We start from the raw sequence: 13,223 nt of genomic DNA, 5'->3' as shown, positions 1-13,223 counted from the left end.
TGAGTGCTCAGTCAAAAACTTCTGTGCACATCAGACCCTCAAGATGAGATCTCAGACTTTGCTTATGTCTGACATTAATCAGCAAAGTAGAAATAAAACCTTATGAGAATCAGGCAGGAGGTAAGTTTAAAATATGATCAAAATCTAAACCAGGACAACGTGTGTTTGTGTTAGACTCCTTGAAGGTCAAAAGGCATTGGCTTCAAGTTCCTGGCAACCAGCACCAACACAAGGCCACAATCAGTAACAGAAGAATGACAAACACCACACCACAAGCAGCCTGGTGCTGTCACAAGCTGCACTAACAGCTCCAGAGAGGGGGGGACCATGGTATAAAGCCACAATAAAGCTCTCACCCCAGTAAGCAAAGCTAAGCACCCTCAGATAGCACAGGGGACCTCACAAGCCACTACCAACAGACAATCCCTTCCCAGAGAGCTGCTGACAAGTCATCCCCTCAGTACATCCGAAGCAGCAGCACATCAACATGCTGCCTCTGTGTGAGGCAGCAGAGGCACCGGGAGATACTGCACACCAACGCAGCTGATGGTCTTTGAGAAGACTCCACTGTTGCCTCAGGGTTTGTGCTTTGCAGTGATTAATTGGACAGACATGAGCAAACACATTTGACATAACCATAAAAACATAAGCCAACAATCTAATACAGTTATTACTGCCAATGCTTACACATCATGCTGGAACAAGCCCTCATCCCCCTAGAAATGGATTTGATACTTCCAGTTTGAACACAGCAGCACCAACCCAAAAATCTGACTGGTGGAAATTACAAGATAATGTTTTTTAGGGTAATACTATAAAGTCTGACTTTGACATTTTATCATTGTAAATATTTGCCTCTGATTTAAATAGAATTACTATGCCACTTCTTAAAGTCTCTCCTTTCACTGCCTCATTTAAAATCTAATCACCGTTTCAGTCTGTGGGCTTCAGAGACAAAATAATCTAAAGAATCAACAGCTTGAATGCATACCAAAATCACACCAGGTATAATAAGAACAGTGTTCCATTCTCAGCACAGCTTTCAGTGAAAATAAACTTTCCTTCGCACATACACAGTATGTAAAAAAATAGGGACTTTATAAAGAAGTTGAACTGCTTTTTCCAAGAAAAATCAACCATATATCTTCCCCAAAACCAGAAAGTCTTGTGAAAGATCATACAGTGGAATCATCACATTGAAGCTGCTGAGATAAGCTTTATGATAAGCATTATCTTTGTGTGAAACCGATCCAAACCTCACTTATTTTGAGTTAATTGCATGTTATTTGTTATGGAAGTCATTGTTCTCCAACAGCTGCAAGCATTCTTCTCTCAAACACTCTCAACATGCATACTCATGATTAATGTTATTTTTAACATTTCTGGACAGCACTCAAAAATATACATCCCACTCAGACAGGCTTAGTACGTGCTTCTCTGAACCAGGCTGTCATTGTCTCATGGAGCCGATACAGCAGTGCAGCTCTTGGGCCCAGGTGTATCCCAGAGATATCAGTAATCCAGAAGGTTTACTTTTAATTCTTATGGAATTAACACACCTCCATCACAAAAGCATTGTTTAGCCTCCAGTTTCAAACAGGCTTAGCTTCTCAGAAGTTAGTATGAATTCAACTCCACACACTTCTCTATAGGATGACCTAACGTGAAAAGCTGGATTAATTTTACTGTGGCTTCTAGTTATCCAATTTCAAGATGACGTTTTCACAATTCAGGAAGCTTTTATTGTCTCAGACATACCCATCTTGAGTAAGAAGGATCAGAGAGCTGTTTAGATCAGTAGCTGCATTTGCAGCCTCTGGCCACAATGCAAAACAGACTTTAGAGCATCGATGTAACCTAGAACAATGCTACACTGCTTAAATGCCTGATGTTGACTGAACAGGGTTAAACAACAGTTTTAAACAGCACATAAAACATGAGCTAATTTTAACTTCATTCTTTCCCTCCCCAGAATTGCCAGAAAAACCTTTTTTAAAAACCCAACTTTGCAGCTGCAGAGACAGACTGAAACAGAATGAGCTTTGGAAAGACAGCAGAAAACTGCAACCCTTGTATAACAGGCGACCACCCGCATATACCCGAGCTCCTGCACATAACTTCAGACACTGTGTCCCATCCTGAACAGCCTTTGAAATGGGGAACGGGAAGGAAGAAACTCCACTTTCTGTAATGAGAGCACTAATTCCTAATAGCACACATGGGAAGAGACTTAGGGAGAAATTCCCAGATGAAGTTGATTTATTACTAAAGTGACATGTTTCAGAAAAAGAAATTCCTGACAAATCACATCAGCACAGGCAAAACAGGAGCATGTTGCAATTACTGTGTTGCAGTCAGTTGCTGTGTGGGTGACAACAGCCATGCTGTACTATGCTTAGAAAAGAGGAAAGGAAGCAACAAAGCCTGACTGTGCCCCTTAAGCCCTGCTTGTTGGGTCAGACCAGATTACATGACACAAGGACGTTCTTTAGTTCAAAGGTTCATGAGAGGGTTGTGAAATCTCCTTTGACAGCTTCCAGAAACAAAAATACACTTGAGAAATACCCCACTGCCCCAGTTACTTAAACATGTAAGGAAGCCTTTATATAACACGTTGACACCAAGAATTCCAGCTGCTTCACGTGCAACCCATACTGGTAATAAGAAAAAGCACTGATGAAGGCAGAAGCCTCTGCTCTCCTAGACTTAAAAAAAATAAAAATAAAAATACCAGTTTCTAGGTATTTCTTACCAGTATTATCCAAACCAATCCCCAGGACTCACCCTGCATTTCCTACCATTGCACACCTTTGTTCCAGTACCACTTTCTCACAAAGCAGCCTTGTAAAACATTTCTTTCTTCAGAATCCTATACACACTGATCAGAAGTACAGTAGAACTTTATTCTTTGAATGAGGAAGAGCATCCAGACCAGTATTTGGATATTTGCTTATAAAACTTACTTTGTCTTTTTTTAACTTGTCTTCGTATCTAAGAAGGTACCAGTTTCGTGTTACTGAAGGAGAAATGTTAGGATGAGGTTTCCTGAGGACACAATTTGTGCAGGACATGTTCCACAGTAAGACCATCTCAGAAACAAGATGTAGAACAATCCAAAAGGATTTAGCAATAATTTAAAAACCCAAACTATCGAGGAATTAACCTGCTGTCCCATGTCAGTATCAGCTTTACTCCTGATGGCTATTAGAACAGCCTTACTGTTCTTCCTGCTGCTCCTACACCTCTCTGGACACATGCTTTACCTCTGAGGCAGCAGTGAGCATAGCCAACAGTTTTGAGGACAAGAGGACAAACTACAAAACTCAGTGAGCATTCTCCATCGAAAATACCTGCAACTGTGGCACCAAAGACTTTAACCAAACTGTGTAAGAGAGTACTGGTGTAAAAAATACTCTTTTGGAAACTGGAAACTGGAAGCACTGGAAAGCATTCTCACCTGAGCTGTAATCTTTCAGTCGCAGGTCCTTCACAGGTGTCCCATCAGGCCCTCGGAAAGCATTGAGAATCTACAGGAAAAACGAGATCCACTTCAACCTCCAAAATAAAACCTCCAAACGCGGGGTACTTGCTAATGTGCATTTCTCTCTCTCTCCAAGACTTCTGTTCTTTTAAGATTAACTCCATTACAAACTGACACACTTTCCTGATTAAGTTCCAGCAGTACCTAAGAACCACTACCGAGTTTTATCACTGGGTTTTGTTTGAAGAAGTGAGCACCATGTACACCGCAATTCAACTGTACAAACGTTTATTACCCTGGTTTCTGACAGACAGTTCACCTCTAATCTTTATTTAAGGTCAGAGATGACCTACTGCCTTCAAGAAAATCAAAGTACAAGGACAACTGTTCCGAGTCTTACCATCCTCTGAAGGACAAAGTTTCTGTCATGAGTTCTCAAGTATCAGGCCTCAGAAGCTGATCACCACAGCTAACCCTAGCAAAAACTGCTGCATATAGGGCTTCTCATGCTTGGAGTTGTCACCAAACAAAAAAACACAACCAAACCCAAAAAGTCCTAATTCAAAGTGGAAGCTTTTGGAAAAGGAACTTCTTTCACCTTGTAGCCCATATCATTTTATGGTTTTTTACTAAAAACAGCAGTAACATCTTTCCCATCTTTGTAATGCTCACTTAAGCAATTTCAAGTAACTAAGAACAAACAAGTTCACTTAGATGCTATGTATCTTCTGAGCCCAAAATAGTAGTAACAATATTTGGTATATATAAAGCAGTGATGGAAGTAAGGCATGTTAAAGAGTCTGAAGTCAAGGCTTCTAGCTATCAACACCCCACACATGACTGCAGAAAAACTCATCACTTCCAGACCCCCCAAACTCCCAGAATAATCAGATAAAAGGTAACATTGCAATAAGGTAACACTGCAATGACTTCTAAATCTGGATTTTCCCTGGGGAAAATGACAGACCATCTGATCTACATGAACCAGGCTTAAAAATGGTACTTTAGAAACCCTTAACAGAAGTTTTTGGATTAAGACTATTCCACTTACATCATTCTTTGTGGCATTTTCAGGCACTCCTCCTAGACGAATGAGCTTGCTGGGCTTCATGTATTTGGGGCAGGTCCGGTAATCCTGGTCCTTGAGTTCACACAATTGAGATGGTTTTACAAATGAGAGATGTCAGCTTACAAGATACACATGCAGTAACAAAACAAAGCAGGGGATAATTCAAAGGCAAAGGCCTGTATGCGGCCTGGCTCAAAGTTTTGACTCCTGTTTGAGATTCAGAGCTCTGGAGAACTGGCACTGGTACTTCACATGCCCACTGAGCTGTACAGAGAAACCTAGCTCCAGGAAAATAAAACAGGCAAATCACTTCTCTCTGCTTTCCACCAGTGGATATTCAAATTCCACAGCAGTTATTAACTCAGTAGTTACCATTACCTTCAGATTTCCAAGTTAACTCTGAAGGAAAACAAAGCATGCACAAGAACAGCTGTACACAAGGCCACCCCAAGCCAGTGGCTTCTCTCTGCTACTGCTCATAAGCAATGGCCAGGAGAAAATAATAAAGTAAGTTCTTCTGTACCCTACTTCCCCCCAATACCCTCCCTCTGTTTGGTCATTTTCATTTTGGGAACTTTCTGAACCCAATCTGGTTCTATGTATTTAGCAATTCTCATTTGCTAAACTGCACTTCCCTTGAGAAGAAAGTGTTTCTGAGATAGAAAGGGTGCCCTTCAAACAACCTGGAGCAGAGGATGATCTCAGAGAAGGCTGGTGGATTAGGATAGAACTGAAGTGGTGGGATATGGAAGAAGATTCATTCCCAGCTCCTCCCATTCTTTGGCCAACATGCGTTTAACAGAAACATCAATTGACAAAATCACCTACCTGAAGGCTCTTATAGAGTCTAGAATCTTTGCTGGGTTTTCCTTCTGAAAAGGACTTGCCGTGTTCATAATCAAACATCTGATGCCCTGGCAGCCGGTGATCCACATCGCGATACTCCATGTTCCGGTAGTCTGTATCTTGCCTTCCAAGGAAATCCAGGTCACCTTCACCCTTTAACCCAAGATCAGAATCGGATCTTTGCTGCTCTCCCCCTGAAAGCTGCTGCTGTTGTTGCTTGTTAGCAAAGGTCTGAGGTTGCTCCTCTTGGTCCTGAAGAGCAGGAAGAGGTCCACGGCTATTCTGGAAATTGTGTGAAGTGTCATCTTCAAGACCCAATCCAAGGGATTCCTCTTCTCTGGCTGGTGCCTCAGAGTGTTGAAATTCTCCTTTCTGGCTACCAAAGGGAATTCTATCTAGACCAAGTGCAGACTCGTCTCTCTTGCTGGTGCTTAAACCAGAGCCCTCTCTTTCTAATGGTACAGGAGATTGGTTGCGTCTAAAATCTACAAGGCCTTGATCCACAGGAGGCATTTCCCTATCTGAAAAGTCCATAGGAGGAGCCACATCTCTGCTCCTAAAATCCTGATCAGACCGGGACCTCTGCCTGTTTCTGAAGTCTGACGATGATGCGTTCCTGTTTCTGAAGTCCAAATCAGAGGTGCCCACACCCCTGAAGTCCAAATCAGGTACATCCCTATTTCTGAAGTCGGAATAGGAATGCTCTCTGCCCCTGTAGTCTAACTCAGACATGTCTCTTGCCCTAAAGTCTGAATGAGACCCATCTCGACCTCTGAAGTCTAGATCATAAGATCCCCTTCCCCTGAAGTCTGATGGAGGTTCATCCCTGCCCCTGTAATCCATGTTATGTGCTTCCCTGTCCCTGTAGTTCATGCAGAATGTCTCCCTGTTCCTGTAGTCCCCTGAAGGAACGTCCCCAGCCCTGAAGTCCATAGGGGGCCCTTCTCTCTCCCGAAAGTCTCCAGAGTACATATCCCTGCCCCTATACTCCGAAGCGGGTGGCTCCCTACCTCTGAAATCCACCTGAGACTCGTCTCTGCCCTGGAAGTCAGATGGTGGGAAATCTCTGGCCCTGAAATCATGGTGTCCCTCCCCACCTCTGAAGTCACTACGTGGTCCATCTCTAGCTCCATAGCTGAAAGAAGGTTCCTCTCTGTTGGCAAACTGAGGATTGAGGAGGCCTGTGAGTGCCTGGATATCAAAAGGAAGTGATTCTCTGCCAGAGAAGTTGCCAGAGTGTCTTTCTTGAGCAAGGCTATCAAGGGAAGGAGGATATTCCCTGTTCCACCCGGGAGCAAACCTTTCTTCTTGGCTCCCACTGTAGAAATAAAGACAGTATTATTCATAACGTGCTTAGAGTCTGAAATCTACACAGCAGCACATTCTTCTCTAAACTTTTATAGAGCTGTGTAACAGTCTAAGATCCGCAGAAGACACTGATGTTTGGCAGTTTAAGATGAGGCAGCATACGACAGATGTGAGAAAGTAAACTTGGGTGCTCCCATTTCAGCACAATTTCCAGAAGCACTCAACAGGGAATACCTGCAATATTAATGGGTTAATGATGGTAGCAATCCACATAGTCCTGCACTGCACACAGCTCTGCAGCTGTCCGAGGTTCCAGCAACCGGTGTGTTAGCATCGTTAGCATCACCAGCACACGCCTGAGGAACCCCATGAGCTTAAGCTCTCCAGGCAGTATGGAAACAGCTAACTCACACATCATCCTAAGGCACATGAAAGTAGAGATTACCAAACAGGCTTTATTGACATACTACAAAGACTCATTTATGCTTCCTTGTGCTGGAGTCCAAACTGGCAAAATGCTGAGCCATCAGTTCAGACTTTGGGGATGCCTCACAGGAATATGGCGACAATCAATGTCCAAGATGTCTCTGTGCTCACCTCTCCAACCGTCTCATGCTGAGTTTACAACACTACAGCTATGAGCTCTCTCAATATCTGCATAAAAACACTCAGGAAGAAGTTTCCTCTTGGGTTTTTCAAAACTCAATAAGGCTGGGTTTTTTGAGATGGAACTACCTGATTTTTCATCTAAGTGAAATTCTAATACATTTTTTTAAAAGGTAGAATAATACACTATCAACCCGTTTCAAAATACCAAATGCTACCCGAAGCAGCGGACATTTCCTTTGCAACTACAGCAAGTCATGTTGTTCTTTGAGTTTCACTATAGAAATTCTCATCAAGATTAATCAAACTATACACAGATTTCCTAAGTTATATGTCCATTTCACCACCACGTAGAACAGTAATTAAAACTTGGATCAAGGTCAGCATTCCCCACCCAATACATCAAAGAACGATGCCAATAAAATCCACCTAAAAATTATCAGAACAGCACTACTGATATCATCATAAGATACAATCACTCCCTTATCAATACTGTTGAGACATGTTCTGGAGGATACTGGTTTTCATCAGTTTTCCAAACACATTATAGCAGACATTTGTTTGAAGCATTCTTTTGCAGAAACCTAAGGTATACCACAAGGAGGACCTTTATTACACTGATCTTCAAGGAACCGGGATGGACATGTGAGTAAAGGATGAAAGAATTATGCACAAGAGGAAAATCCTAGCTTTCAGTGCCTCCATTTTTATTTTTATTTATATCTATACCCAGAGCCCTCTTGCAAGCACAGGTCTCAGTAACATCCAGAGGAATACAAACTAAGAAAATACCATGCTGTGCAGGTCAGTTGTGTATGAATATTTAAAACAGTTCCAGTGACATTCAAAAATGTCTTATGAAGGAGGGATACAGACATTTCTGCACCGGTGTGGAGTGATAGGACAAGAGAGAATCAGATTAAACTGAAAGAGAGTAGGTTTAGATTAGAAATCAGGAAGAAAATCTTCCCTGTGAGGGTGGTGAGGCACTGGCACAGGATGCCCCAACCCTGAAAGTGCTTCAAGGTCAGGCTGGATGGGGCTTGGAGCAACCTGGGTTAGTGGAAGGTGTCCCGGCCCATGGCACGGGGTTGAAACTAGATGATCTTTAAGGCCCCTTCCAACCCAAACTATTCTATGATTCCACGAAGGACTTACTAACTTCATGGAAAGAATGAAACTTTCAAAGGTTTCATAAAATCCTGTGTGCAAGGAAAGTGCAAGCATTTCTGGAGTTAAGGCAAGCATCACAGTTGAAGAGAATCAACATCACACTACTTGGTGCTTCTCTCTAGGTGTTAACAGCACATAGCACCAAAAACCATATGGCACATCATCACCTTAACTCACAACAGCTAAACTAAGTATTTCTAGAAAGGATGGTGTGGAGAAGGAATAGAAATACTAAAAGCAGCTGTTAAAAAACTAAACTAAAAACTTCACAGAAATGCAAAAATGATACACTAACAATTAACTTGCCTATTCTCTGGCAATCACACCTAGCTTCACAAAGACCTCACAACTCCTACCAAAACAGCAAACAGAAAGTTCCCATGGCTTATTGTATTTCAGAACATTGCTGAAACAAACTGTACATTCAAGTGCTTACCGAAACGACCCCATTCTGTTGCCTTGTCGATGGTCTCCCCACATCTTGATCTTGTTTGGTAGGTTTCCAGAAATGGTTAATTCACTCTAAGAACACCCAGACACCACAACCTGTTGAACAAATAACATGACAATAAGCCACAAGGCTAATGACACATACCACATGAGAATAACATTGCTGGTTAGAAGGGGTGTGTGTAACATCTGATCAGGATCCACAGACACACACAGGACCACACTCAGGCATGAATGAATTCAAGTGTTTCATTTCTCCACGTTCAAATTTGCAAGTGTCAAATGACTCCTGAAATCAAACTGTCAATATGGTGGGCAAACAATTTGATATCTGCTTTGATTAACATAAAGCTTTCCAACATACTGTGCTGTCTGACACTATCTGGGGTGCAGCTAGGAATGTGAGAACGCCACCATCTATAAACAACAAGGACCGTTGCTGAACAACAGTTTGCAATTAATGTTTAATCCAATCTATTTCTGACAAAAGCTCTTTGCTGTTCAAGGAAACAATCACTACGATTGGTCTACTATGGGTACTCTGCCCTTGGAAGTATGTAGATAGCAGAGTAGGCTTTGCCAATAAAGGATGACAGACACTGTTCTCCAGCGCTGCCCTCATCAAGCTGAGTGACGTAAATAACACTTGCCTCAAAAGAAATCTAAAATTTCATCCCCTTCCTCCCACCAGCAGAGAAGGTGAGGATTTCCTAACGATAACCACAGCCAGGACTTGAAATAGGAAGTACTTCCATCTTTACAAAAAGGAAAAAAAGGCTGCAGCAGAACATGGAGCAGACTGAGGGATATGGCCACCTGATGGCCTCAAACCTGCTCTGGCCGATCCAGCTGTGGTGTCAGCACACCAAGATTGAGAGACATGGGGCTCCTAGGCTGTTACCAAGTGGCACCAAGGTGGAATTATTTAACTACACTGATCTGGGGAACAGAGGGCAGTATGGGCAGTCACTGCCCAGCCCAGCTACAGTAGCTTGTGTTGAAGCAAAGCACACAAAGTCCTGCTTTATTGCCACTTCCAAAGGTCAGCCCTGCAGTAGGGGAGGCAGGAGGACAGAGCAGGTTATAACAGACTTTACACCAGGGAGAGAATGTAGATGCCGCTGCTGGCAGCTACGTGTGCCAAGGAGCTGAGGGGAAAGTGCCCTGCCAAGAGGGAGTACCCACTCCTCCCAGAGTCCACTGCCCACCAGTGAAGGCTCAGGGATGGCAAGGCCCAGCAGGCCTCAGTACACAAAGGTGTGGAGGCTGAGGAAGGCAACCTGTCCAATCACTGCTGATCCATCCACCCTAACACTTCTCAAAGAAACAGGTTCATTCAGTTGGTCACTCAAGCCTGAGACCACTGATCTACTCACATTATACATGGCTCTTGATCCCTGGTCCCAAGGATTTCCTCCATAAGCTCTATCTTTCTCAGACGTGAATCCAAGAGCATGGAGACTGCACCCTCCATGGCGAGGACAGGCAAAGGGACACCGTTATGGCAGTCACCACCACAGCTTGCTGCCACCAGCCAGTCCTTTTATGTGTGATCTTTTGCAGCTTACAGACCTGCTGTTTCTTGTTCTTGGATTTCCTCCCCACTCCAGTTCTCATAAGTCAACAAGCTTACTGATGCTTAAAAAAATTAAAATAAAATCCCTTGCCAACTGGGAATTTTTTAGACATAATATTCAAATTAGCAGACAGGGGAAAAATTACCACTGGCCTGAGAGCAGGCCTAGCACAGATCCGCTGAGCCATGCAGCAACCTCCATGAGTGTGAGGTCATGGTTCAATAACACAGGTGGCAACACTGGCTACAACAGTCCCCATTCAGCCTGATTTGCTCCCCGCTCTGCCTTTGGCAATGTGGTGTGTAAGTTGTGCCAACTTGTGCTTTTCTGAGTCTGCACCATGGATGACCCTCAAAAGAAAGTTATATTTAACCCAGGTCACTTCAGTGATATGCTTTGCCACACAGCTCCACAAACCAAGGTGACAGTAACCTGCAGGACAGGGACAGAAGGGTCTTAGCCTGGCTTCCACCAATGTCAAGATCTCCTGAGGGTACACCCTGTTACAGCTCTCCCAAAAAAACACATTGTGATGAGACACCATGAGGATTCACCCTTCTGCCACAGGCAGGTAACTGCTAGCTCAGCTCCCACCTCCCTACTTGCAGATAGCTACCGTGAGACAGTGCATGTAAGTGAGGCTGTTTGCCAAAGACAAACAGAGCCTGGGGCTGAGGCCAGGACAACAGCAAAGCACAGCAAAAATCCACCCTCAAGTGCTTGGAATTGTGCATTGATTAGTTTTGTCACACTCTGGTTCACAGGCAAGCGTCTGAGGAGGTGATAACAAAGGGCATTTAGTCACACAGTAACAGCACAGGCCAGTCACTCCCCGAGCCTGGACTGACAGCTTTTTGAGTCAATAGTGAGCTGCTACAATTGCACTGGACATTGGGGAGGGCAGACATGCATCACCTTTCCCTCCTCCTATCCCAGCTGGTTCTTCTTCCTGGTGGCAAAGCCTCAGCTCCCCTGAAGATACAGAAGGTACAACTAAAAGAGGGGAAGCTCTTTTGTAGTCTCAGTTCCTCTGAGGACTGGTGGTCCCACAGCCCTCCCAGGAGAGACAAGTGGAGCTCCAGATGCTCCCTAGCAATTACACCCAAGGACTTCCTCAGGACCATGACCCTGCCCTAACCAGCACATTCCCAGACAGCTCTGGGGATCTTCCTGATTCCACTTCCCAAACTCATATGTGAAGTCTGACAGCAGGCTATACTGGATCTCTTATTCTAATTTACAACCTGCTATGGTAAAATAATGGCATTGTACCTGGGAATTGTGCAGCAGAGCCAGACTGAGCAGCCGGTCTTCTTCAGGACTAATTATAAACTTCTGGCAAGGGGCAGAGCGGGAAATGTCAGCACAGCCCTTGAGCATGTCCTCACCAATTTACACCCAGCTCTGCACTTTGTTTTCCGAATCTGGGAGGAGAGAGGAGCAATTGGTGATGGAATGGGCAAAAGAAGGTTTCAAAGAGATGCTGTTCTCAGAAAAATACTCTGATATTCACAGCAAAATAGATCTTGCCAGGACTTGGCATTTATAGAGCATGAGAAAATCAAACACATGGTCATGCTCAAACAACAAAGGACGCAATTTTCTGCGGAACAACTTTCTGCACTAAAGTTTTTGTAAGGCTGAAGAAAGGAAAAAGCCCCTGGGAAACTCAAGTACTATAGGAGGCACAAGAGAAAAGGTTTCTCCAAGCTACAGAAACTGCAAGTAGCCAAGAAAACCTGTTACATCCAATGTGAAAGCTGAAGATCCCTTCAGAGGAAATATCAAAAGCACATCACTGAAATTTTAAAATGAAGCGAGAAAGAAGGATTTTGGTTGTTATGGGTGTCAGGCTGGAGGATTTCAATTCAAAAAGGGGATGTGCATGCTTTTCAGCTGTATTATGCTTCTAAAAACATGTATAAGAGACAATTAGGGGAATTTCTAACACACACACCCCCATTACTGTCCCAAAGCATGTCCCATGAGCACATGAGCACAGCTAGGGAGTGTTGGGAGAGACTCTCACGCCACCAATGCCCTGCTGGGATAGGAAAGTGAATTCCACCTTCAGCAGAATTTCCAAAAGTAGCACCACACACCAGCAGCAACACCAGACTCTTCTGGTGCCAGTTGTTTTAAAAAACAGAGCATGAGAGGTCAGTGTCATCACTCCCAGTTGCTCCTGATCACTGCTTTTCCTGGCCTCTACCTGCGTACAGCAGGAACCTGGACACATCCTGCCTCCACCTAAACCTTTACTTACAGCCCAAAATCCCACTTAGCCCATCACTGGGGATTACTATCCGCTAACACACAGCTCCCATCACCTCTCTCCGCATCCCTGCATGAATCCAGCTGCTTTTGTCCATCCCTTTTCTGACCACAAGTATCCCGAGACACTTTTCACCGAAACACACGTGACACGGTGCAAAAACAGCCTCAGAATAACACAGAAACAGCCATAAAATGCCACGAGCGCTGCAAGTACACAGGAGGCAGGCCCCAACACTCCCCATGGATATTCCACGGAGCTCCCGATGCAGGGGCTGCGCTTCCCAATCCCACGCTCCCCCCCGGGGCGTGGGGCCCGGGCGAAGACACCGAGCCCGCACCACCCATCTGCGGGACCACAGCGCCCGGACGCGGCCGCCAGGTACCCCAGCCCCGGCCCATCCCGGGTGACCCCAGAACAGACATCCAACACCCCCAT

The 13,223-nt window shown here is 44.3% G+C and overlaps 1 protein-coding gene across 1 annotated transcript; it reads right to left on the bottom strand.

The window, feature by feature from the left end:
• Positions 1-3,457: 3,457 nt before the first annotated feature.
• Positions 3,458-9,028, bottom strand: LOC103804428 (RNA-binding protein 6-like; the record flags this gene model as incomplete). The annotated part of the gene is made up of 4 exons (XM_009077041.1): positions 8,920-9,028; positions 5,379-6,714; positions 4,533-4,622; positions 3,458-3,527 (listed from the first exon to the last, which is right to left on the bottom strand). Coding segments are annotated over exons 1-4 (1,540 nt in total), but the record flags the coding sequence as incomplete, so codon positions are not given.
• Positions 9,029-13,223: the final 4,195 nt, after the last annotated feature.

This window comes from Acanthisitta chloris, unplaced genomic scaffold, assembly GCF_000695815.1.
Source record: "Acanthisitta chloris isolate BGI_N310 unplaced genomic scaffold, ASM69581v1 scaffold12956, whole genome shotgun sequence".
In the NCBI taxonomy this organism is placed as follows: domain Eukaryota; kingdom Metazoa; phylum Chordata; class Aves; order Passeriformes; family Acanthisittidae; genus Acanthisitta; species Acanthisitta chloris.
Note: the sequence above shows the minus strand (reverse complement) of the source record. Positions and strands in the feature narration are given on the sequence as shown.